We start from the raw sequence: 23,454 nt of genomic DNA, 5'->3' as shown, positions 1-23,454 counted from the left end.
TTCATTTAGTAGGATATTTTTTTAATTGTAAAGGCAAGTAATAGTAAATACAGCCAAAAAGCCTTGACTGTAGCTTAGCTTGATTGACCACCCTATTGTGCAGTGTTGGGTAGATGACAATGGTTTTTATCCACAACTCTTACACCTTAAATTATTTTGAATTCCACTTTAACCTTTTCACTGCGGAGCATTATTCCCACCTCTGTGCGTAATGTATATTTAAGAAAAACATATGGTATTTTAATAAATTGCAAAAAAATACTAATTGAGATAATTGTGTAATTATTTTTGTGGTGTGTGATGGGCAAAGGGTTAGTCTACAGTTAGGTATAAAAAAAAATGTAATTTGCATATTGATGACGTCATGTGACGTCATTACAGGTATTTTGGATTTCGTGTTTTTTATCGAATCAATGATAAAAACTATATTTTCTATAAGAAATTCTTATGGAATACGTTTTTCCAACTGGATATTGATAAAGATACGTATAACAAATAAAAATATAAAAAAAAATTGAATTATTTTTATTATTTTATAAAAATTATGCACAAATCAAAGTTTTGGGGCAAAATCGTGAAAAATTTCCCAAAAATTCACTATAGTACAAAACTAACTATTGTTTCAGAATTTTTTTTTTTTGCGTGTTGTGATAAACACAATGTTGCCCTATTGGGGCTGGTAAATTTTGGTTACTTTCAAAATGGCCGCCATTACGCTACTCAAAACAACTTTCCAAGATAGAATACTATTATATACACTATACTATATATAATATAACTATAGAGGGCGCATGATTTTCAAGACAGTAATACAGCTATAGAGGGCCGTTTTTTTTGCTGGAAAATTTTTTTAATGACTTGCAAAAATATTCAAGTTCATCGAACAAATATAGAGGTGCTATATATTATAGGCAAATACGATTAAATCATTGTTTTGCCCATACCCGGTATTACCGGGTATACGCACTTCAACGACGTTTGTTTATACCCGGTAGTATCGGGTATACGCAGTGAAAGGGTTAAAGAGAGATTATTTGAAATTGTTACAATTGTGTTTTTGACTAAATATTTGAAAGATATATTGTCCTCTAAGAAAATATTTTACAATTTTTGTTGTTGCAATGCCAAATTGATGTCACATATAGGTTATTATTCACTTTGACCAAAATTGGATCGAGAAAAAAAAAAAATATTTTATCTGAAAAAAATAAAAATTTAAAGCAAAAAATCAGATTTCCTGCAAGCCAAAGGATTTTTGGTTGAATTTAACAATTAATTTAGTCTTTTTATAAGCATAACATTATTTGTTTGTGGTTTATTTTTCTGAGGAAGCGAACTTCATTAAAAATACAAAATTGGCTAGAAAAAATCTGATTTTAGTAATCTTCATTTGGCGGACAGCACCTTCATTATGCTCCTGTGATGATCAACAAATTCAGGATAAGTTGAAAATGTTGTATGTTATCATGCAAACAAATATAAAATGACAAAATAAATGGTTAAATTCAAACAAAAATCCATTGGCTGCCAGCTAATTTGACTATTTTTTTGATTTACATTACATTTTTTGCAGGTAAATACATTTTTTTTCGATCCAATTTTTGGTCAAAGTGGATAAATATTATGTAATATTAAAATGGCATTTAAAAAAAAAAAGGTTTTAAGGATTATTTTTTCAGGGGGACAACATATCTTTAAACAAAATTTGAATGAGTAGACATACCCTTCAGCTCCAAGCACAGTTCTTAGTCCAAGCGGCGATGCAATTATAATATCGGATCTATAAAAATCTGTGTACAGACGTATACCTTTGCGTGAGATCGCCACACCAAGCCGAAAATGATCATCGATATTTCCCGCAAATGTACTTTCAAAGTCAACTATAACATAAAAAAATTGTTAAATTGATTTATGTATTTTATACATAATATGTATACAGTAGAACCTCTATTAAGGGATACTGACATCAGATAAAGTGTTGAATGACCCCTGAAGGGTGGGGGGGGGGAGGGGATACCGACATCAGATAAAGTGTTGAATGACCCCTGAAGGGTGGGGGGGGGGGGGGATACCGACATCAGATAAAGTGTTGAATGACCCCTGAAAGGTGGGGGGGGGGGGGGGGAGATACTGACATCAGATAAAGTGTTGAATGACCCCTGAAAGGTGGGGGGGGGGGGAGATACTGACATCAGATAAAGTGTTGAATGACCCCTGAAAGGTGGGGGGGGGGAATACTGACATCAGATAAAGTGTTGAATGACCCCTGAAAGGTGGGGGGGGGGGGGGGAGATACTGACATCAGATAAAGTGTTGAATGACTCCTGAAAGGTGGGGGGGGGGGATACTGACATCAGATAAAGTGTTGAATGACCCCTGAAGGGTGGGGGGGGGGGGGGGGAATACTGACATCAGATAAAGTGTTGAATGACCCCTGAAGGGTGGGGGAGGGGGGAATACTGACATCAGATAAAGTGTTGAATGACCCCTGAATTGGGGGGGGGGATACTGACATCAGATAAAGTGTTGAATGACCCCTGAAGGGTGGGGGGGGGGGGATACTGACATCAGATAAAGTGTTGAATGACCCCTGAAGGGTGGGGGGGGGGGAATACTGACATCAGATAAAGTGTTGAATGACCCCTGAAGGGTGGGGGGGGGAATACTGACATCAGATAAAGTGTTGAATGACCCCTGAAGGGTGGGGGGGGGGATACTGACATCAGATAAAGTGTTGAATGACCCCTGAAGGGTGGGAGGGGGGAGAGGTGGTGTGAAAAGCGGGGAGGGTGTCCTGTCTATATGAGCTGGGCATAGTTTTAAAAACTATGTTTCATTTTGTTTGTGTACAAAATTATCTCCTTAATAAGGGTTTCCCTAAATAGAAATGTCCACGGGGATATTTTAAAGATAAATACACTTTTTAAAAAAACAAACATACCTGGTCGTTTAATTTTGGTTTGTTCCAACATTTCATCGCCATAATCCTGATTGAATCGTTTACGGTGGCTAAACTGCTGTTGGTCCTCAGGCAGCAAGAGCTTAGCAAAGATATTTACTATTTTATAAGCTGCATCTCGAAAAGGAACTAGAATCAGAACTCTGGGCCTGGTTAAGCCTTGATCTCTAAATAAGCTGCAAGAACAAGATTGGTAATATAACTTACTGTTCTTATAATATGCACCTTTCGCTAAAGCTCTATCTACAATATCAAACTTTATGTGACAAAAAAGTGTTACATGACCATATATGGTAGTGATATGCCCACATATGGTAGTGATATTACATCGTCATGTCCATATATGGGCACATCACATTTTTTTGTCATATAAAGTTTGATAGTGTAGAGCTTAAGAAGGCGTAGCCAGTCTAATATAAAGTAGTTACAGAATGCGAAAGCGATTATTGTTTGCGTAATCCAGAAAATATCTTTTTTAATAGAGGATCCAGCCTTCTTGATAGCAAGGAATTGTGCCGAACAATAAATTCAACTTTCTAGTAAATTTTAAAGCCGTTTTAAATATAACAAAATAACCAAGCTGGTTCACAATAACCAAGCTGGTTCACCATAACCAAGCTGGTTCACAATAATCAAGCTGGTTCACAATAACCATGCTGGTTCACCATAACCAAGCTGGTTCACAATAACCAAGCTGGTTCACAATAACCAAGCTGGTTCACAATAACCAAGCTGGTTCACAATAACCAAGTTGGTTCACAATAACCAAGCTGGTTCACAATAACCAAGCTGGTTCACAATAACCAAGCTGGTTCACAATAACCAAGCTGGTATACAATAACTAAGTTGGTTCACAGCAACCAAGCTGGTTCACAGCAACTAAGCTGGTTCACAATAACCAAGCTGGTTCACAATAACCAAGCTGGTTCACAATAACCAAGCTGGTTCACAATAACCAAGCTGGTTCACAATAACCAAGCTGGTTCACAATAACCAAGCTGGTTCACAATAACCAAGCTGGTTCACAATAACCAAGCTGGTTCACAATAACCAAGCTGGTTCACAATAACCAAGCTGGTTCACAATAACCAAGCTGGTTCACAATAACCAAGCTGGTTCACAATAACCAAGCTGGTTCACAACAACCAAGCTGGTTCACAACAACCAAGCTGGTTCACAACAACCAAGCTGGTTCACAACAACCAAGCTGGTTCACAACAACCAAGCTGGTTCACAACAACCAAGCTGGTTCACAATAACCAAGCTGGTTCACAATAACCAAGCTGGTTCACAATAACCAAGCTGGTTAACAATAACCAAGCTGGTTAACAATAACCAAGCTGGTTAACAATAACCAAGCTGGTTCACAATAACCAAGCTGGTTCACAATAACCAAGCTGGTTCACAATAACCAAGCTGGTTCACAATAACCAAGCTGGTTCACAATAACCAAGCTGGTTCACAATAACCAAGCTGGTTCACAATAACCAAGCTGGTTCACAATAACCAAGCTGGTTCACAACAACCAAGCTGGTTCACAACAACCAAGCTGGTTCACAACAACCAAGCTGGTTCACCACAACCAAGCTGGTTCACCACAACCAAGCTGGTTCACAACAACCAAGCTGGTTCACAATAACCAAGCTGGTTCACAATAACCAAGCTGGTTCACAATAACCAAGCTGGTTCACAATAACCAAGCTGGTTCACAATAACCAAGCTGGTTCACAATAACCAAGCTGGTTCACAATAACCAAGCTGGTTCACAATAACCAAGCTGGTTCACAATAACCAAGCTGGTTCACAATAACCAAGATGGTTCACAACAACCAAGCTGGTTCACAACAACCAAGCTGGTTCACAACAACCAAGCTGGTTCACAACAACCAAGCTGGTTCACAACAACCAAGCTGGTTCACAACAACCAAGCTGGTTCACAACAACCAAGCTGGTTCACAATAACCAAGCTATTTCACAATAACCAAGCTATTTCACAATAACCAAGCTGGTTCACAATAACCAAGCTGGTTCACAATAACCAAGCTCGTTCACAATAACCAAGCTCGTTCACAATAACCAAGCTCGTTCACAATAACCAAGCTCGTTCACAACAACCAAGCTGGTTCACCACAACCAAGCTGGTTCACCACAACCAAGCTGGTTCACCACAACCAAGCTGGTTCACAACAACCAAGCTGGTTCACAACAACCAAGCTGGTTCACAATAACCAAGCTGGTTCACAATAACCAAGCTGGTTCACAATAACCAAGCTGGTTCACAATAACCAAGCTGGTTCACAATAACCAAGCTGGTTCACAATAACCAAGCTGGTTCACAATAACCAAGCTGGTTCACAATAACCAAGATGGTTCACAATAACCAAGATGGTTCACAACAACCAAGCTGGTTCACAACAACCAAGCTGGTTCACAACAACCAAGCTGGTTCACAACAACCAAGCTGGTTCACAACAACCAAGCTGGTTCACAACAACCAAGCTGGTTCACAATAACCAAGCTGGTTCACAATAACCAAGCTGGTTCACAATAACCAAGCTGGTTCACAATAACCAAGCTATTTCACAATAACCAAGCTGGTTCACAATAACCAAGCTGGTTCACAATAACCAAGCTGGTTCACAATAACCAAGCTGGTTCACAACAACCAAGCTGGTTCACCACAACCAAGCTCGTTCACCACAACCAAGCTCGTTCACCACAACCAAGCTGGTTCACAATAACCAAGCTGGTTCACAATAACCAAGCTGGTTCACAATAACCAAGCTGGTTCACAATAACCAAGCTGGTTCACAATAACCAAGCTGGTTCACAATAACCAAGCTGGTTCACAATAACCAAGCTGGTTCACAATAACCAAGATGGTTCACAATAACCAAGATGGTTCACAATAACCAAGATGGTTCACAATAACCAAGATGGTTCACAACAACCAAGATGGTTCACAACAACCAAGATGGTTCACAACAACCAAGCTGGTTCACAACAACCAAGCTGGTTCACAATAACCAAGCTATTTCACAATAACCAAGCTATTTCACAATAACCAAGCTGGTTCACAATAACCAAGCTGGTTCACAATAACCAAGCTGGTTCACAATAACCAAGCTGGTTCACAATAACCAAGCTGGTTCACAATAACCAAGCTGGTTCACAATAACCAAGCTGGTTCACAATAACCAAGCTGGTTCACAATAACCAAGCTGGTTCACAATAACCAAGCTGGTTCACAATAACCAAGCTGGTTCACAATAACCAAGCTGGTTCACAATAACCAAGCTGGTTCACAATAACCAAGCTGGTTCACAACAACCAAGCTGGTTCACAACAACCAAGCTGGTTCACAACAACCAAGCTCGTTCACAACAACCAAGCTGGTTCACAACAACCAAGCTGGTTCACAACAACCAAGCTGGTTCACAACAACCAAGTTGGTTCACAATAACCAAGTTGGTTCACAATAACCAAGTTGGTTCACAATAACCAAGCTGGTTCACAATAACCAAGCTGGTTCACAATAACCAAGCTGGTTCACAATAACCAAGCTGGTTCACAATAACCAAGATGGTTCACAATAACCAAGATGGTTCACAACAACCAAGATGGTTCACAACAACCAAGCTGGTTCACAACAACCAAGCTGGTTCACAACAACCAAGCTGGTTCACAATAACCAAGCTGGTTCACAATAACCAAGCTGGTTCACAATAACCAAGCTGGTTCACAATAACCAAGCTGGTTCACAATAACCAAGCTGGTTCACAATAACCAAGCTCGTTCACAATAACCAAGCTCGTTCACAACAACCAAGCTGGTTCACCACAACCAAGCTGGTTCACCACAACCAAGCTGGTTCACAATAACCAAGCTGGTTCACAATAACCAAGCTGGTTCACAATAACCAAGCTGGTTCACAATAACCAAGCTGGTTCACAATAACCAAGCTGGTTCACAATAACCAAGCTGGTTCACAATAACCAAGCTGGTTCACAATAACCAAGCTGGTTCACAATAACCAAGATGGTTCACAATAACCAAGATGGTTCACAATAACCAAGATGGTTCACAATAACCAAGCTGGTTCACAACAACCAAGCTGGTTAACAATAACCAAGCTGGTTAACAATAACCAAGCTGGTTAACAATAACCAAGCTGGTTCACAATAACCAAGCTGGTTCACAATAACCAAGCTGGTTCACAATAACCAAGCTGGTTCACAATAACCAAGCTGGTTCACAATAACCAAGCTATTTCACAATAACCAAGCTGGTTCACAATAACCAAGCTGGTTCACAATAACCAAGCTGGTTCACAATAACCAAGCTGGTTCACAATAACCAAGCTCGTTCACAACAACCAAGCTGGTTCACCACAACCAAGCTGGTTCACCACAACCAAGCTGGTTCACCACAACCAAGCTGGTTCACAATAACCAAGCTGGTTCACAATAACCAAGCTGGTTCACAATAACCAAGCTGGTTCACAATAACCAAGCTGGTTCACAATAACCAAGCTGGTTCACAATAACCAAGCTGGTTCACAATAACCAAGCTGGTTCACAATAACCAAGCTGGTTCACAATAACCAAGCTGGTTCACAATAACCAAGATGGTTCACAACAACCAAGCTGGTTCACAACAACCAAGCTGGTTCACAACAACCAAGCTGGTTCACAATAACCAAGCTGGTTCACAATAACCAAGCTGGTTCACAATAACCAAGCTGGTTCACAATAACCAAGCTGGTTCACAATATCCAAGCTGGTTCACAATAAACAAGCTGGTTCACAATAACCAAGCTGGTTTACAATAACCAAGCTGGTTCACAATAACCAAGCTGGTTCACAATAACCAAGCTGGTTCACAATAACCAAGCTGGTTTACAATAACCAAGTTGGTTCACAATAACCAAGCTGGTTCACAATAACCAAACTGGTTCACATTTTACTTACTCTGCATCAAGATTTGGATCCTGAGACAACATAGTGTTGTGTTTTAGTACAACTTGTCTGGATCTATGAAGTCAAAAAACAAAAATCATCATTACAAAGAATAGTTAATGTATCTTTAAAAAATGTCGCCTAAGCCTGACATGTCAAAACTTTGACGAAATATAAGATTGGCTTTAATTTTTGTAATTGAGAATTACATGTTTGTAGAAATTGCATGCATTTTTTATTCATACTTTTCTGTTAGCAAGGCTATATAATTATTAGTAGAAAATCAGTTAAATAATATCTCCATTCAATTTGTTTTTCTATATTACACAGATAAAAAACATAGTAAAACTCACTTAATCATATGATTGAGAACGTGTAGACAGTATGCATTGCGGAGTTCTTCGGCATTTACATGTGTCCTATTGCAAAATAAAATATCCTGTTGAATTGAAAAAAAAAAAAGTCAACAATTAAGAGATTTCATATAGACTGTTCATAATTTCTGAAAAGCGTAATTTATGTGAAATGTAAAACAAGAGCACATGGAATGCAAAACCATTGTTTAAATGGTTATATTTGTTAAGAATTCATAAGAATAAATGATCAATTAATTTATCGCTATAAATAAATTATATACAAATTATATTATTAGAATTGATTTAACTGTTGCTTCTTATGGATTACCAGTAATACATCATCATTTAAACAAAACGAGAAAGTTTAAGCAAGTTTTTGAGACTATTAACATTTCACATCTGAATAAATTGTTACAACTTGTGTAACCAGGTTTGATCTCCCAATTTATTACAGGTTTATATACTGCGAGAAATCTTGGTAGAAACATAGTTACTCGCTTTTTGAGTGCTATGATTGGTCAGTTTAATACCATTGCAATACATGCGCGTGCAGTAAGAACTCGGAACATCTTAAACAAGAATATACCTTTCATCTGTGTTTTTCTTGTCGAAATTTCAGAGAGGTCCCTTGTGAAATCTTGAGAGATTTTCCACAAAATTGTCTTCACACGATGCAAACCTGGTTACAAGTTACATTTTGCAGGTGCGAAAAAGGGTGAAATTCAAAATAGATATACTTGCATTGTAGTTGTTCATGATAGAGAAGACCTCTCTTTGCAAGGGACAAAACATCTCTTCAGGTGTATCAGATTCAAGCTGCTTCTGATTGAGTTCAGACCATCGCACCGATACCTTCTTGCGGACCTGGGTAAGGAAAACAAGACTGTTTTAGGCACACAAACTCATTTGAACTTTTGGCCACGTTTGGGCATCTTTTTAGACAGTACAGTTTTGAGCATGACAAATTTCAGAGATTTCGTGTTTACAGACAAGTTCAGTTTTAAGGACAAATTTCAGAGATTCCATATTCACAGACAATTTCAGTTTTGAGGATAAATTTCAGAGATTTCTCAATCTTTACTAACTTACATAAAGCTTGGCTAGTGATTTTTCTTTATATATTCTTGGATGTGAATCATTTTCTTCATGTGTGTAGAATTTCAATTTACCCAGCTGTGGCCACTGAAATAAACAAAGAACACAATTTATTTTTTTTACAAAATACACGCTGTATACAAATAATGAAACGACAGGGAATACTATTTTCATGAGTTAAAAGATTTATTTAAAAGATTTTATTTACTATTGAACAAGGCGGCAATATCGTAGGCGCCGCCGCAAAGTGACACTAATGCGGCTATAGACACTACACGCATTAAATAGATTGCGTGTTTTCACAAAGTGACACTAATGTTAGCCTTAACATACTAGTTCATTAACAAGATTACAATAAAATTACACCTTTTAATAGCTGAATTAACTAGCTTTATAGGCATGTAAAAAACATAATATGTCTTTAAGATAAAGTGTGTGTTTTGTGAAGCTCTATACTAAACTGCTTTTTTTGGGAAATGCATGTTTATGTCAAATGACTGAGCACTTAGTGGCTCTCTCGCTGATGAAAATTTCCCAATTCAACAAATACAAAACATTTATTATTCGTTTTATGACACAGTAAAGTAAACTTATATTTAATCAGTCTGTCGCTTGCATTTTTAATCAATGTCTAGAACTGTTATAAATTGGCTAGCCACACTACAGTTCTTGTTGTTTACCTTCATTTCAGTAGCATTTGCCTTTTTCTTTAGCTTTTCTACATCCTCTTGGGTCATGGTGTGATTAACTCTTTTGAAAAAGGGGTCTATAAAATAATATTATATAATTGTAATTCTAAGTTATTATTAATAATCATGTCATGTCTTATATAGCACTTGTTATTCAAAGCTGCACACTATTACTGTGCGTCATTGGATCAAATCTGTATGGACAGCACACATAAAAAAGCTGCATTTAGATTTGTTCCATCGGAATGGATGACGCTTAATTCTGTATATGATTGCCTATTTTCAGTGCGGTCTTCCATTCTGTGAAATGAAACTAGTGTGAATGTAGCTCTATGCAGCTAGTTATCAGCACAATTGTGCTTAAACCTGTGTGAAGAGCGACAAACATAAGTAAAGTTTCTTGCTTCAAATTACAAGCAAGCATAAAGGGGTTTTCACACCTGTTCCGGCACGGTTCTGCTCCAGGAAAATCAAATGCCAATCGATATGTGAGTATAGCCACATGAAAACGAAATGATTGACGTTTGATTTGAAATCCTGATCCCATGATCAGAAGTTCAAAACCTAAAACACACTCTTAATGATCTTGGTTAAATAGGTAGGTAGTTGCTGAATTCATAACTGGCAACAAATACCATAAGTTGAAAATGAATTTGTAACAGGATCATATAACGGTTGGGTTGGAAAAATTCAGATGAAAATTACCCTTGTAGTCATCTGCTGTTAATTCCTCAGTTGAAAATGCTTCATTAATTTTTGCATCCTCATCTTCGATGTCTTCATCTTCCTCATCACTATCATCTTCTAAATCATTAATCTCTTCATCATCTGCAATTATATTTTCCTTACCTTCCAAATCTATGTTCTCAATACTATCTACATCTGCAACAAATATTTGAAGAAAAAAACTTGCTATAAAAAATAATCTTTTTCAAATAGTTAACTAATACTAATAGGCTTGAAAAAATCTCCACTTTGAGTTAAAGACCCCTTCCCTGCAATTTTGGACGTTTTTTGGAAAATAATACATATATATCACTTTAAAAACATTAAACCATGTCATTCCTTGTCTTAAATGTACGTTTTATGGTAAATTATGATAAAAAGTGAGAAACAATGCACTACCTAAGTAGCTCGCGGCGATCGACCTCTCGTGGACGGTCTTAGGCCTAGCCTAGCTAGGCTTAGTTTTGTAGGCCTAGCTGGTAAACATCGGTAACGTACGAACATCGTACGCTAGCTATATACCTAGCCTGACGTTGTATAGTTGCTGCATTAATTGTCTTTCTATTTTTTCCAGACTCCGTTGATACAAATTGGGCAAAACCCGGTATTTTCGCTGAAAAGTTAGGAGTCTTCCATTTGTTTTGGCCTCACGATCGATCGAAAAGTGGGCGAATTACAGGTGAAAAACAAAAATATCAATCCGCGCGCAATGCATTTTGGGATTTATAGCCGTATTTTTAACCGTTTAAAGATGAAAAAAGTTATCGCAATAGGACCATATAGTATTATTTTTACATTAAATATAGTTTGTGATCTTAAATTAGATCTAAAAAACGTAGGGAAGGGGGCTTTAAATATTGGCTGTAATTCTATTTTTATATATTTAAATGTATTTGCTGCTGTTCTTACAGTTTATATATGTTTGGCTTTGATGCAATTTATTTTTGTAACTGTACTGTATTGTATATGTTTGAATGCACTGTTTTATAAACAAAAGCGTTGTTCGAACAAAGTTAGAGTTTTTTTACCAGACAGATGGATAATTATTAGAATGTATTCAACTGAATTTGTGTTGCCTGCTCATGGCCTTACAGTATTTAAAACATTTACCATTTTCACTATAAATACTTGAATCTTCTTCTTCCTTTTCCTCATCTACATCTTCATACTGGCCAGCTGAGTAGTAGAAGTAGGAAAATAAGAAAATATCTAATTGGTATTGTAAACTAGTAGTGGAGCTGTAGCTTGGTGGTAACATGTTTGCCTTTGAATTGCAAGGTTCAATCCTGACTCAATGCCAGAGTTCAATACTGACTTATTCCCAGGGTTCAATCCTGACTTGGTCCCAGGGTTCAATCCTGACTTGGTCCCAGGGTTCAATCCTGACCCAATGCCAAGGTTCAATACTGACTTATTCCCAGGGTTCAATCCTGACTTGGTCCCAGGGTTCAATCCTGACTTGGTCCCAGGGTTCAATCCTGACCCAATGCCAAGGTTCAATACTGACTTGGTCCCAGGGTTCAATCCTGACTTGGTTCCAGGGTTCAATCCTGACCCAATGCCAAGGTTCAATACTGACTTATTCCCAGGGTTCAATCCTGACTTGGTCCCAGGGTTCAATCCTGACTTGGTCCCAGGGTTCAATCCTGACTTGGTCCCAGGGTTCAATACTGACTTATTCCCAGGGTTCAATCCTGACTTGGTCCCAGGGTTGAAACTCACAACTCCACTCCCAATGCTCAAACAATAAGACTAATGAGAAAAATTATAAAATAGTATCCATCCTGTAATTGGCAAGTTACTCTCTGTTGGATGCATATGAAAACAAAATTCTATTTTCATTTTTTAAACCTACTATTTGTCAATTTTCTGTCACCAAATGATGAAAGAAGTTGATAAAGTGGATTTTCATCCTCACTTTCTGAACTCCAATTTTCCTAGAAAAGGTAAAATGAGTTATATCCAAAATTAATATCCATACAGTATGAATGATAAAAATGAAAATTGTATACAAAACAATTATTTTAATACATAACATTAAAAGTTAGCTAAGAAAAAATTAGGTTGTCTAATTGATTTATCACAACCAAACTAAAACATGACAAACATAAATAAATTAAAAAATATATTTGTAATTTGTAACTTTGATTATTATATTATTACAATTTATAAATGTCATTATTCTTACTTCTGTTTGCTGTAGCAATGAAGGTGGAACTTTTCTGCTCTTCAAATTGCTGTAAACAATAAAATGAATTAATCATTTTTTGGTAAATTACAAATAATACCAGTATCGCCTGGGAGGGTTTTGAAATGATGTCAACTTGACAGTCAAGTATGTTAAGGTAAGATGCTTTCTTTAGTTTAAATTTAACTTTTATATATTTTTTCCCTGTCATTCATCACAACGTGTCAACAACAACAACATCACTTATCAGTATCACAGAGGAGGGTCTTCAGGAGTTTCAGGAAAAACAGAATCAGTCAGTAGTTGAACAGTTTTTTATTTTTTATATTAAAAAATGTATAAAACGTACAATTAAATTTATCAAATATCACAATAACATTTAATATTATGTTAGCATGTACTTGATAACACTTTATATCATAAAACCCAAAGATTATCATGTCAATACGGGATTCAGTCAAGTCGCCCCATCGCAAAGTCGCCCCATACCAAGTCGCCCCAAAACAAAGTCGCCCCGGCACAGTCGCCCCATCGCAAAGTCGCCCCATTACAAAGTCGCCCCATCGCAAAGTCGCCCCATCGCAAAGTCGCCCCAACGCAAAGTCGCCCCATTGCAAAGTCGCCCACGGTTTTAATAATAATAATAATAAATAACATTTATAAAGCGCAAGAGACAAAGGTTTCAAAGCGCTGTGTTTTCCAAGATCTGTGCAAGTAGTAGCGTGCGATTATGCTTCTCTGAAGAGATGAGTTTTGGGTGCGTTTGATATCGATTGCGTTGTTACTTTGGTCGCGCTAAATGTCGTATACATTATAATGTTTATCCTATTGTATACATAATTTGTGTTTTAATTTTTATTTTACAGGTTTTAATGGAGTGATGTGCTTTTTAAAAATCATTAAAAAAATAGTCCCTAAAAAGATTATCCCTGATTTATAGTTTCGAAAATGTTAATTTAATATGATTTTAAAATTAGTTACCAGAGCCAAAATTACGAATCTTTCTTCAACCTACGCGTGGATACCAGCTAATTTTTTAGGATAATATAATAAATGTATAAATGTGTAGTAGGCCTTCGTATAGATTTACAGTAGTTAAAAAAATAACAGTGTTGTGAGACAATGAGTGTTATAGGCTACTTATTGATCATTTTGCATTTATTGACAAGTTATGTGTCTTAATTTTATAATGACTTTTCAAAATGAAGAAATAAAAAAAAAAAAGGATTTCATCGCCGATATGATTGTTTTACATGCAGGTATTTTAGTAAAATTAAAACGCTACATTTTGACCATGGAAAAACCATCGTACAGTATCGTGTGCGTGTTTTTTAAAAAGGGAAATCCCCGACGGTCAGCAGAAAGACGTAGCAGCTGTGAGGAAACAGATACCCGAAGGCGCAGCTCCGATTGGTTTCAGAGAATGTTTCAGATGGCGAGTCGCCTTTTATTCAACAGCACAATGATAATTTTACTGAAGAAATTCTTTTCAACCCTTTTGGTTATAGAACATTCTAATTATCATGCCTAATAAATATCGGGTGTTTATTTAATTTTAAATTAAACAAGACAGTGAAGAGGCACGGAATAATACGTACACGACGGACGTACGACGAATACACACACGCACGTCATCATTTACGACATATAGTGGTGATATGATGCAATTTTATAATGGATATAATGATGGGATTGCCTTTCCAATCAATGTTCATTGCCTTTCCAATCAATGTTCATTGTTATGTATATAATAGTAAACTGAATGTTTATAAATAAATTGTTTTACGTAATTTGTTGCATATAAAATAAAAGACACAGACGTAGCCTACGTTTCCTATAAAATATTTCACATTTAAATAATTATGTATTGTTAAATGACATTATGCTGGATAATACTATAATCTTAAACTATGTTTACAAATTATTAATATAGGCTTAATAATAATAATAAATATTCATCAACCAAAAGTAAAAATAATCTAGATCGTATAACATCATTTTATCGCGACCAAAATTAAACGCAACCGATTTCGAACGCGACTGATATCATCGTAAAACTCCGGCGGGGTTTCCGCATCTTCAGATGGTGCGTTGTAACGGCGGAGTAATTACGGGGGTTTCCCTCTTGTAAGCTAGCACGTTAGAGTGCGACCGCAGAGTGATTAGTCGGGGGCTTCCTCTCTGATGGGGGTGCGTGCCGATCGTGTGACCTGAGACTATCATTGCAACATTTTACGCACTTGTAAACTATTTTTTAACGTTTTAGGTCGACTTTGCGATAGGGCGACTTTGCGATAGGGCGACTTTGTGATGGGGCGACTTTGCGTTGGGGCGACTTTGCGATGGGGCGACTTTGCGATGGGGCGACTTTGCGATGGGGCGACTTTGTTTTGGGGCGACTGTGTAAGGGGCGACTTTGTATGGGGCGACTTGACTAGCATCCGTCAATACATGTCATTATTTACATTTGGGTCGAACTGACCACCACGACTTACCGAGTTGCCCCGTGTGAATTCGTCGCCTGGAGTGCACTCCCAGCCGTGAAGTTGTGGTTTTCTGGTCGTTGCTGTTGACCGATGTCAACACGTCGTTTTTTCGAACCTCTACCTCTGCCACGACCACGCATTCCTCCTTTATTTCTCTGTCGTTTTCCCTTCCCTCTCATTATTTATTCTATTATATTCTAGGCCCTATTTAAAAGAGTTCTTGCTCTCGATCCTAAGGCTAGGCTATCCTCGACGATCATCGTCCACACACACACGTTTTTTATTTTCATGTTTACAACGTGTGACCCAGGTATCAGTGAGGTGACCCTTGTTTCCATACAAAATTTTTGTTTATCAAAATTATTCGTAGAATCAATTAATTGATTTATTTACTACAACATATATTTTAATATTATTATTTAGATTGATCTAATTATTACTGCTTTAATTTTTACAAAATAAATGAATGACAAATTAATTAAAATTATAATGTTTCATCATCCAGCATGTGACTTTAAACCGTCCCACAATGCAACACTAATTTGCTATTTGCCCGACAGACGCGAACGGATCTATATCCAATCTTTGTGTGCGCTTTTTTCGTGAGAGGTGTTGGAAGCGTGGTTTACATCTTAATTTCTTTCTATTTCAACGTAAGATAGTCACGTAAGTTGTTTAGATAAGGATAATGTAATACTTTGAAATATACTGAGTATTTAGTGTTTGATTTGGTGTTAATTTTTAAGAAATTAAATAAATATGAAGGTTTTTATAAATTAAAACCAAAAGTTCTGTTGCTTGGTTTGGGTCCACCGCTACGCCGCATGGTAATCTCACCGCGTGGTCGGTGGGGCAGGTGCGTGGTAAAGAGAAAATACAGAGTAGCCTAGCTAGGCTAGCCTATATGATCTATTTGATTACGTGAACGTCAAATCCAAGCTAAGTTTAACCTATATAATCGTCGCCCATGTAAGAGGCATAGGCTGCTTTGTTAAATTTTTGTCAGAATTGAATTTAATAATTATTTTTGTTCAAATTTTCAGAATGGTAAAGAAGAAGTTGTTCGTTGGAAATTTACCAAATGGCTATTCGAGTCAAAAGTTGCGACAAAGCTTTGAGCAGTATGGTATAGTTGCTGAGTGCGATGTCTTAAGAAATTATGGTTTTGTTGTACGTCATGATTTAATAATTAATTTAATATATAGGCTATTCTCAATTTCAGATGTATGCTTTTCAGTAATTACTAATTGAATTATTAATCGCAACTGCAGTGGTTGGTACAAATAATGATGAATGAACAGATTTTCGTCATTCACTTTTAACCATTCGAAAAAGCATTGCCCCAATTTTACTTTAGATGCAAAGTAGATAATGCAAAAAAAATGTAATAAATAATTACTCGTACATTGCATTCTCGATGACATAATTAATAGTTCAACAGAATATTTAATTGAATATCATGTGATCCAAAATCCTTCAATAACAATTTTCTCATACATTCATGCACTTTTATACACTGATCAGAAAATCTCCTATAATTAACTTGATATTTTACAACAATTGCAATTTTTTTATTTAATAATAGCATATGGAAAATGAAGACGAGGCTGAACGAGCAGTAATGGCCCTACATCATTCAATGATGGGAGACTGCCAAGTTAATGTTCAGTATTCCACTACTGAAGTACATAAAAATCCTGGCATAGGGTCAAAGGGCGAGTGTTTTAGGTGTGGAGAAACTGGCCATTTTTCACGTGAATGCCCAACAAATAAAGATGGGTAATTTGTTTATTTATTTTATTCGACGGTTAAAATTATTTTTGCACATATAAGGCACAGTCCTTTATCTGCGGTTATTGGTATGCTAAGTGAGCCAAAGCTGGCATATCATTTTTAATGTAGTACTGTATATCCCAGCACAATAGTTATTGCTAAATCCTTAACTGGCTTACCAATTCTTTACATGTAAACATTTTGTATTTATTGCAGTAGTGGACCAAGAGGAAGGGGTAGAGGGCGTGGTCGTGGGAGAGGAGGAGGGGGAAGAGGTGGTGGACGTGGCGGTTTCTCAAATGGCGATTTCTTTCAACCTCCAATGAGAGAAGGTTATGGTTATGACTATTATGACGACTACTACAGGCGCCCCATGCCTCCGCCAGGCTATGGTTACAGAGATCGAAGCCGTAGTCCACCCATGAGACGACCTGTTACCCCTCCTGGTTACAGACGACGATTTTCTCCAACAAGGTATAAACTTAGTTTCTTCATATTTTAAACTCCATGAATATTCCTAATATGGTCATTAACTGACACGATAGGGATATTAGTGTCTTCATGCGTATTGTTTTTCTTTACAATTAAATCCAAAAACCTTTTGTTTTTCAATCATAGAGAATACTATGATCGTTACTATGAAAGAGTGCCGGCGAGGGATCCGTATTACGATTATTCTAGAAGGTAGGCAACGGGTTCATTTTTAGGTGGTTCCCGTATTGGGAAAGGGTTGGGACCTTAATTGATAAAAAACCTGCCATTAAGTTTTAATTCCACATAATGGAATTTATTTCCTCGTCAATTGGCACTTAGTAATGGTGGGGTATGGGTAAAGTCTTCGAAGACTAAATCTTCCATTTATTTTTGGTGTCGTAAGGTAAGATTTCCTCCAGGGTTTCTTTTCCATTCGATAAAATGTTCTATTATTCCATATTCGTACAGTCATTATTTGTGAAGAATTATAAATAGTAAAATCATAGTTAATAATCACTCGTGCATTTAGAAAATGTTTTCACAATTTGATATTTTATTAATGAAGTTTGTTTTCGTTGAAACTGTTTTTTTAATCCAATATTATCTTCATTTTATGAACGCGTATGTCACGAGTCGTGTTGTGCGTCAAGACGTCAACTTCAAGTAGGCCGTGCCCTCGCGCTTTTAAACAGAAGATGGTTTTGTGTGCATTAAATAATATCCCAGTTTGTGTGTCTATTGTTAAATATGCAAATGTGTACAGAAACATTTCCTATAAAATTTCGAATAATCTTTTATCTCACCATAAGCTCTCACAAATACATTTCAAATACAGTAGGACCCCTATTAAGTGGACACCTTCACGACCAAAGGGCCGTTTAAAAAACGTGTTCTCTGAATGTGGGCTGGCCGAAGCGTTCAGGCATCTTTTCGTTTGTCTCTTGAAAAGGGGTGTCCCAAAGGAGTTCTACTGTCTATTACATTAGCATTATCATCAAAGATTAAAGTCACTAAGCTTTCGAACATTAACATAGAAATGTGTTTATGTCGTTGCGTAGATCATTTAAAATTCTTCTTTTCCGAAGATGAACTTTTCCAGATTAGTAATAAAAATGTTATAGTAAGTAAATTTGTTTAAACTGATGCGAGAAAAAACGATGGAAATAATCGCAGGATGATACATCGTGGTTCATGGATCGGAAAACACCGCAACTCAACATCACGTATCGCAGTACAATGGATAACATCGAAGAACAATGAACATTCACAAAGTATGATTGACATGGGCATGTCAAGATGAAAAGAATCCTCGTGGATCAATTGGACTATGACGATGAGTTGTACAATATTGTGTTTAAAAGTTATCGAGAACTTTGGACAGGTCAAGCAAGAAATCAAGTTCGACACGGGTGCCTTCGGTATTTAAATGTACTGCGGCCCGGTACGGTAATGTATAAAAACAGAATTCAGCTTTAAAAATATGTTGCAACGGATTATGTATTTGCTATCGGTAAAACTACTGTATCTCGCAGATTTATCGTTTTTAACTGACGAAAAAAATCGACAGCTTATCGTAATTTTCAATATTGTTGCTCGAATTATGCATTGTGGTTAAAGATCGATATAAATGAACAGCGATTTGTGTTCTGCCGAGCAGAATTTTTGAAGTTGGGGACTTAAAATAAACTTTAAAATGTTGGCCTCATCGCTGTGTACTTGACACCAGAGTCGCACCTTACGCGTTAACACTACTGTTTTGATTTTCAGTTAACAGAAATTAACCATTTTTTTCTAGGAATGGAAGTACAACCATTCCCACCATTCCCAGAATTCTTGATTTGCTTCTACAACAGGCTTTCCCCATCGGGTGCGGGCTACCGAAGAGCGCCGCAGGAAGAATACAGACGAGCACCTGAAGAATATCGCCGTCCACCTCCAGAAGAATTCCGTGAGCGTCAGCCGTTGCCGCGAGACTTGGAGTACTACAGGCGCATGGGTGAAGGGAAGCGACCGATGCCTAGAAAGTTCGAAGAAGCAGAACGAATGCCAGAGAATGGTCATTACATGCATCAGCAAACTTCTAATGTACCTGGCATTAACTTTACAGAAGATGTGAACTTCTAAAATGTAAGTAAATGTAATGTAATGTAAATGTATAATCTTGTTTCACACTGTGATTCACAATCTTGCTAAGACTATTTTCACATTGTGTTTCACAATACAAGTTGAGACCATTTCACATTGTGTTTCACAATCTCGTCAAGACCGTTTCACATTGTGATTTGTAATGCAAGTTAAGAACAGATTTTTAAAACTGAAAAACAGATTCTGTACCTGATTTTACATTGACGTAAATCTTGCTTTTTTGTTTTGTAGATCGTGCGAGAAACTCATTTCAAAGTAGTAATCTGAAATGATAAATGAGCAACCGATGAAAAAGATTTGTCAAATCAATGCTTGTCACGTTTTTAGCTGTATTGTAGGGACATACTGAAAACAATTGTTTATTAATTTTAAGTGTACATTTTTCAAACTTGGTTATAATTATTAATACTCAGATATGTAACAAATATAGGCCTACATAATAAAAAAAAACACACTGTCTCAAAAAGAGATAGTATTTTGTTTGTTTTTTGCACATTTCATGTTTAAAAAAAAAGTGGATATCTAAATATCATAATTATGTTAATTAAACCAATCAAAAATTAATTATTTGGTCTTAAGTATAATTAAACAAGGCAAAATACTGAAGTTTAGTCTCCCGTCATTACTTGACTTCCAGCCACTATAATGTATATATTCAGGCCTTACGCTTACTGTACCCATTAACTATCCTAGACAAATCTTTTTGGAATCTCTCTTTATTGGAACCAATTCAACGCCTAGTTTCTTTGTAGTTGCAACTATACTTAATACCCGTTGGATGGTTGTTTACAATACGCCTTTATAAAGGTTTCATAAATTTATCTACTGTTATATAATAGTTGATTCTTCAATAGAACAAATATGCATGTTCTAGATAATGAAATACTCCGGGTTATAGAAATTGTATAAACTACCAATAAATGTATATTATCCCAATTAAAAAACTGTTTTTTATTTGACAAGATAATGTTATGAAGATTATCGGCAACCGTTCTTAGACAATTTGTAAATTTTAAACCATTTTGTATCGTAAAAGTATTTTGGATGAAGGAGTACATTGTATATATTAATTGATCATGTTACTGTACTATCCCTTTATATTGCTTTGTTTTAAATTAGAAAAACTGATCATTTTGCATTTATTCTTAGTGCGAATGCAACTTAAGTGGGGTTTGTTTGATAATTAATTACAGTTAGTATGCATACATGTGATTTGTTGCTTTGTGGTTGTTTAGTAACTCAGAATTGTCGAGTGTAAACATGACTTAGTCCAGTGTGTCATCTCTGTGTGAAAGGGTAATTATATGGTTCAATACAATATTAGCATTAATCAATGTAAATGCACACTATAATCGGAACCATTGATGGGTTAGTCATATTTCTCAGAATGATCTTTTTGTTTTATTTGTATTGTTGGCTATGTAGAGCTTTTTTTTTTAATTAAAAGACCATGGATGTGAACTTAATTTTGTTGTATGTGCTGTACTTATAAATAAGAGTTAAGCTCTGTCTACACTTTCAAAATAGACAAATAAGTGCCCAATATGGTAGTGATACAGTATGGCCAAATATGGTAGTAATATGACAACATCATGTCCATATATGGGCACATTACATTTTTTTTGTCACAAAGTTTGATATTGTAGATACAGCTTAATACCTGTCGCATTGAAAGAGGTTGCCCTAAACTTTTGCTCCAGTGCTGCCAATGCTGGTTGTATGTTGTTAATGTGGAAATCCAAAGTCACATTCCCAACATCTGCAATTAGAATTACAATATTATTTTACAGACTTGAATTGTTTTATCTAGTAGTGCTGCCAACAGGAATTTATTCAAGCTCAAGCATTACAGTTATGCCATGCTATGTGTGTGGCAGAATGTTCTTTTCAACAAATTTAGCCTAATCGACATCAAAACCTACGTAACTGATTTAGTGCGGAACTCAAATCTTAAGCTCTGTCTACACTCTTAAAAACTGTATATGATATGCCCATAATATGGACATGATGATGTCATATCACTACCATATTTGGGAACTTCACACTTTTTTTTGTCAAACTAGTTTGATTGTGTAGACATAGCTTGATACTATCTATATGCTCTAGTTAACGCCACATTTAAACTGTATGCAAGCTGTTGTCTTTTTTGTTGGTATTCCTTTACAAGCAACACCAGTTGGCGTATTTAATGTGTACATGCCATTCCAGCTAAAGTGTATGACACACCATATGTGCCAAAATGTTTATAATTATTATTAAGCCCAATTTCCATCTAGCGCTTAGACTATAATGAAACCAACCTAACCCAAGGTTTCTTCTTCTCGCGAAGCAGGTTTTGCCAGCCAGATTTGCCGGTTTAAATTTACTCCAACTGGTATTAAAACTGGCGTAAGAAAATTATGCATAAAATAAACACTTTTCTAGTAGTGGTAGGTTAGGCTTAGCCATTATAAACATAGACAAAGAGAAATCAAAGGCTATATTTTTGGAGAGACGAAGTACAATATGATTTGACATCTTTGTATTTAGTGGATTACTGATATCTTGTAGTATATAAATAATACAGTAGTATCAATAATTCGGTATTCCACTTAATTTGCCAGACTATATTGAGAGAACACTGCTTATTCTTTATCAGCTCTTATTATTGATTGAAAAAATGTTGACAATTTACCTTACAGTTATAAAGTAATCTCCTTGTGTCTATTCAACCGTGACTGATTATTCCTGGCTATTGATTGATTCTTTCCTATTGATGCACCTGGTTGTGTAGGAAAAGAGTTGAAAAAGATTTTGTTTGGTTGCTTGGATACCTAAACAATTAGTCTGATTAAGAAATAAGCTGTATGAAATGCAGCTTATTAATATGATTGCATATATCAAATAATATTTTAAATTCTGAATACATAATTTAATGCAGAATAAATTGCATATCTAATATTAAGGTTACAGTATTGCACAATCGCACTGATCTCAATAAGAGCATTTGCATTCAATAATATATTGTGTATACAAATGTGTGATTAATTGTATCTTTTTATTAAGCTCTGTCTACACTATCAATTATTTGTGACATAAAAATGTGATGTGCCCATGGACATGATGTAATATCACTACCATATATGGCCATATCACTACCATATTTGGCCACACTTTTTTTTTGTAAAACTAGTTTGGTAGTGTAGACAGAGATTTACAGATGTATTGTTCCCTAAACACATAAAAAATAAAGAATAATAAAATTTGTTGAATAGACCATTTCAGTTTTAATAAAGTTATTCCCTTCCATAAAAAAAAACAAAAAAAAAATCATTATTTGACTTAAAAGGACAGAAAAGGGACATATCTTTTGGTAGGCCTGTACTACATTACATAATTATAGTTATAGTATTGTAGTTGACTTGCTTTATTTTCATAATATTCCAATACTGTATATATTATTCATATGCATTATCCAGTAGTACCAGCATTTTTTAGTACATGCAATCTTACTGCCTTGGTACATGTACACAACTCTTTATTCAAATTAAATTGTATGGCTTGTTGCTGTATTTTCAGATTATTTCAATATTCAATATTTCATAATACATACCAGCATTTATTAG

The 23,454-nt window shown here is 36.1% G+C and overlaps 2 protein-coding genes across 2 annotated transcripts in view; one reads left to right on the top strand and one right to left on the bottom strand.

The window, feature by feature from the left end:
- LOC140061003 (U3 small nucleolar RNA-associated protein 25 homolog) overlaps positions 1 to 15,919 on the bottom strand; it is a 36,068-nt gene extending 20,149 nt beyond the window's left edge. Inside the window, exons 1-12 of the mRNA XM_072107390.1 lie at positions 15,467 to 15,919; positions 12,972 to 13,020; positions 12,639 to 12,720; positions 11,894 to 11,959; positions 10,763 to 10,939; positions 10,049 to 10,134; positions 9,363 to 9,455; positions 9,015 to 9,137; positions 8,271 to 8,356; positions 7,930 to 7,992; positions 2,942 to 3,135; positions 1,724 to 1,880 (exon numbers count right to left, since the gene is read on the bottom strand). Coding sequence (XP_071963491.1) covers positions 1,724 to 1,880; positions 2,942 to 3,135; positions 7,930 to 7,992; positions 8,271 to 8,356; positions 9,015 to 9,137; positions 9,363 to 9,455; positions 10,049 to 10,134; positions 10,763 to 10,939; positions 11,894 to 11,959; positions 12,639 to 12,720; positions 12,972 to 13,020; positions 15,467 to 15,636 — 1,346 coding nt within the window. The 5' untranslated portion in view covers positions 15,637 to 15,919. The remainder of the gene's footprint in view (positions 1 to 1,723; positions 1,881 to 2,941; positions 3,136 to 7,929; positions 7,993 to 8,270; positions 8,357 to 9,014; positions 9,138 to 9,362; positions 9,456 to 10,048; positions 10,135 to 10,762; positions 10,940 to 11,893; positions 11,960 to 12,638; positions 12,721 to 12,971; positions 13,021 to 15,466) is intronic.
- A 115-nt stretch (positions 15,920 to 16,034) lies between these two features.
- Positions 16,035 to 21,315, top strand: LOC140061006 (uncharacterized). Its single transcript, XM_072107393.1, has 7 exons — positions 16,035 to 16,123; positions 16,501 to 16,627; positions 17,043 to 17,236; positions 17,447 to 17,704; positions 17,849 to 17,914; positions 19,558 to 19,831; positions 20,081 to 21,315. Exons 2-6 carry the CDS (start codon positions 16,502 to 16,504, stop codon positions 19,826 to 19,828), a joined length of 915 nt encoding a protein of 304 aa, XP_071963494.1. The 5' UTR covers positions 16,035 to 16,123; position 16,501; the 3' UTR covers positions 19,829 to 19,831; positions 20,081 to 21,315.
- The last annotated feature ends 2,139 nt before the right edge of the window (positions 21,316 to 23,454 follow it).

Source organism: Antedon mediterranea, chromosome 10, assembly GCF_964355755.1.
Source record: "Antedon mediterranea chromosome 10, ecAntMedi1.1, whole genome shotgun sequence".
Taxonomy (NCBI): Eukaryota; Metazoa; Echinodermata; class Crinoidea; order Comatulida; family Antedonidae; genus Antedon; species Antedon mediterranea.
Note: the sequence above shows the minus strand (reverse complement) of the source record. Positions and strands in the feature narration are given on the sequence as shown.

Bases quoted from the DNA above. Each gene is read 5' to 3' on its own strand.
- LOC140061006 (XM_072107393.1), top strand. From the start codon at position 16,502: ATGGTAAAGAAGAAGTTGTTCGTTGGAAATTTACCAAATGGCTATTCG. The intron at 17,237-17,446 runs GTAATTTGTTTA...TATTTATTGCAG, and splicing joins TGCCCAACAAATAAAGATGG to TAGTGGACCAAGAGGAAGGG. The intron at 17,915-19,557 runs GTAGGCAACGGG...CTTCTACAACAG, and splicing joins TATTACGATTATTCTAGAAG to GCTTTCCCCATCGGGTGCGG.